At 55.0% G+C, this 3,161-nt stretch overlaps 1 protein-coding gene across 1 annotated transcript; it reads right to left on the bottom strand.

Moving 5' to 3' along the window:
* Nucleotides 1-428: 428 nt before the first annotated feature.
* PTGES3 (prostaglandin E synthase 3 (cytosolic)) lies at nucleotides 429-3,150 on the bottom strand (the record flags this gene model as incomplete). The annotated part of the gene is made up of 7 exons (XM_010012681.1): nucleotides 429-758; nucleotides 1,112-1,136; nucleotides 1,590-1,652; nucleotides 1,789-1,878; nucleotides 2,046-2,144; nucleotides 2,347-2,416; nucleotides 3,035-3,150. Coding segments are annotated over 7 exons (483 nt in total), but the record flags the coding sequence as incomplete, so codon positions are not given.
* Between the last annotated feature and the right edge of the window lie 11 nt (nucleotides 3,151-3,161).

Here is a 3,161-nt window from a genome sequence, read left to right on the forward strand (position 1 = left end):
GCCCCCGGTGCCTCCCCCCGTTCTCGCTTCCACACCCACAGTGCAAATAGGATTTGGTCTAAAGGAACAGCTCAACAAGCAACAATGTACAGGCATCGCCCCGGAGGAGAGGAGGAGGAGGAGGGGGGTGTAAAGCTTTAGAGCCAAAGGGTACCGGGGACAGGCTCCAGCCACCGGCACACGGTGACTCGGGATGGAACGACCCCACGGGGGGGAATTGGTGTTGCCTTTTCAATACAAAGTTTAGTGGAAGGGCCCCAACACCATGAGCCAATAGCCCCAGTTCTTGTTCCCGGTCCAAACATCCCATTTCAGGCCACGAGGGACTGGGTAAAAAGGGGGAGCAAAAGGGGGGAAAATGCTCATTTCTATCAACTTGGTGTCAACTCAGGGTTGTCCCATGGGAATTACATCTGCTACGAGGCGAGGAGGCTCTGTAAACTTTATTGCAACTGTTCTGTCTCCATGGCCTACACCTCAACTGGGGGGTGGTGGTTGTGGGTTGCTTTTGGAAGTCTGGAAAACTGGTTCATGCATAAAGTTATTGCCTCTCGTGGCTTTAAGACCGCCCCGTGCCCTGGTACACACCTACCACCAGTGAAGCCATTGAAAATGGACTGAAAATGGGTTAAAGGATGCAGGAGCTCCCATTAGGGCTATCAACTCAGGGATTCTTATCTCGGGTATGAAATGTTGTGATGAAGTTCTTTCCCCAAACCCTGAAGACGACACTTTTTCTTACTCCAGATCTGGCATTTCTAGAGAGGAATGAGAAGAGAGAAGAGCATTAGTGGGTTTGGGGTAGCTCCAAAGCCTTGTTTCATCCCCCTCAGCCCAGGGCATGGGGCAGTTGAAGGCATCTGGGTCTGGTTCTTCCCAAGGAAGAGCCACGTGCGGGCACTGAAGCCACCTCCAGGGGCAGGGATGCTCTGAAAGCCAAAGCCTGCCCAGGCCTACGCTGGCTGGGAAGGTCAAACTGGGATTTCAGGAAAGGCTGCCCCTGGATTACAGCCCTCAGCCAGCCCTGGCGTTAGCTCAGGACCAGGGTTCAGTGAGTGACAGGAGGGAACGTGCGTGGTGCCACACGGAATCATGCTGGGACATGACTTACTTTCATCATCACTGTCTGGTGAGTCCTGGGGAGAAGAAATAACAACATTAATGGAGCAGACTGGGCTTGAAGGAGCTTTTTCCTCCCCCCCACTCCCCGTTCCTGCAGTGAACCCTGTGAGCCACAGCACGAGCTCAGTTTGGCCTCACTGGTGTGAGCAGCTACAGACCCATCACATCCCCATGTGCTCTGGAGCCAGGCTGGGAGAGCTGGGCTGGGGCAGCTGGAGAAGAGAAGGCTCCTGAAGGGGACACCTTAGAGCAGCTCCAGTGCCTAAAGGGGCTCCAGGAAACCTGGAGAGGGGCTTTGGACAAGGGATGGAGGGACAGGACAAGGGGAATGGCTTGAACCTGCCAGAGGGGAGATGAGGTGGGATCTCAGGAGGAAGCTCTTCCCTGTGAGCCCCAGTGAGGGTTTGGTGCTGCTGAAGAGCCTGACCCCAGCACAGAGCAACGTGTGTTTCCTACAAAGCACTTACATCATCTGCCCCATCTACTTCTGGCAAGTCTACGTCGTCATCTCCACCCATGTTGTTCATCATCTGCTCCAGAGAGAGAAAGCCACGTTAGAGAGGGGGAAGCCCCACAAGCAGAGACCACTAGGAAGAGGAGGAAGGCTCTTCCTAGAGGGAGGCCAGGGAAGGAGGCCCCAACTTCCAGGGATTCATGTTCCCCTACCTCGGAAAAGCGATCGAAATTGGACATGTCTTCATCTGAGTCGTCTTCCCAGTCTTTCCAGTTGTTGAAGTCCACACTGAGCCAGTTGAGCTGCACGTGACACAGGGATGTTAGTGCAGGACGAGCAAGCAGCGAGCTGGCACCGCAGGAAGGCAAAGCCCAAGTGCTGCTCTCATCACAACTGCAGCAGCACTTAAACACCACCCAAGCGAGGAAACCCCACGCAAAAGCAGGGAGACAAGAGGAGCTGAACCCACCTTTGCCCTCTCTTTTGTTAACCTGGGCCATGCCTGACCAGACTCTCCTTTTCGTAAACAACACAGGATAGATCTGTCTGTTCTTTTATGCTTTGATTCCTGGAAGGGAGGAAAAGCCCTGTCAGCATCATCCCCAAGAGCTGCTTTTATCACTTATCTTGAGCTTTCAACTCCCCCTTTGCCCTGAAAAACACCAGCCAGAGACGCTTTCAAGGCAGGATGAGCCCCCAGCATCCTGAAGGAGCTGCTGTCTCCCAGGACACCGCGCTAAGAAGCCAGAAGGAGTCAGGAGGATACTTACATTTGGATCAATATTATTAAAAAGGTCGATTTCATTTAAATGTTTAAAATTATCGCTTCCTCCGAGACAACTGTTGAGAGAAAACAAGAGGTGGTTGGTACAAACCAGCTCCTAGAACAGACACGCTTCATCCACACATCAACAAACACATCATGCCCCTGCTCCCAGCCTGGTGGTTGTGTCTTTCCTGCGCTTCTACCCACTAGCTGGTCACTAGTGGTGGGTGACAACAGCCCCATGGAATGCTCCAGGCTTGGGGAAGCTGCTCATGGAAAAGGATCCCCATTGATGGAGCTGAACATGGCAGCCAAGAAGCCCCCAGCACCCTGGCCTGGCTCAGCACCAGTGTGGCAGCAGGGCCAGGGCAGGGACTGTCCCCCTGCGCTGGGCACTGGGGAGGCTGCACCTTGAATCCTGTGTCAGTTCTGGGCCCCTCACTGCAAGAGAGACATTGAGGTGCTGGAGGGGCCAGAGAAGGGCAATGGAGCTGGTGCAGGGCCTGGAGCACAAGTGTGATGGGGAAGGGCTGAGGGACCTGGGGGGTTTAGTGTGGAGAAGAGAAGGCTCAGGAGGGACCTTATTGCTCTCTGCAACTGCCTGACAGGAGGATGGAGCCAGGAGGGGGCTGGTCTCTGCTACCCAGGGACGGGACGAGAGGGAGCGGCCTCGAGCTGCCCCGGCCCCGCACCTGAAGGTGAGTTTGGCTTTCTCGAAGTTCACGTGCACGTCCCGGCTGTCCTCCACGCAGAACTCGATGAAGACATAGTCTCTGCGGTCGTACCACTTGGCGGAAGCGGGCTGCCTGCGGGGACACG

Source organism: Nestor notabilis, unplaced genomic scaffold (assembly GCF_000696875.1).
Source record: "Nestor notabilis isolate BGI_N333 unplaced genomic scaffold, ASM69687v1 scaffold22864, whole genome shotgun sequence".
NCBI lineage: Eukaryota > Metazoa > Chordata > Aves > Psittaciformes > Psittacidae > Nestor > Nestor notabilis.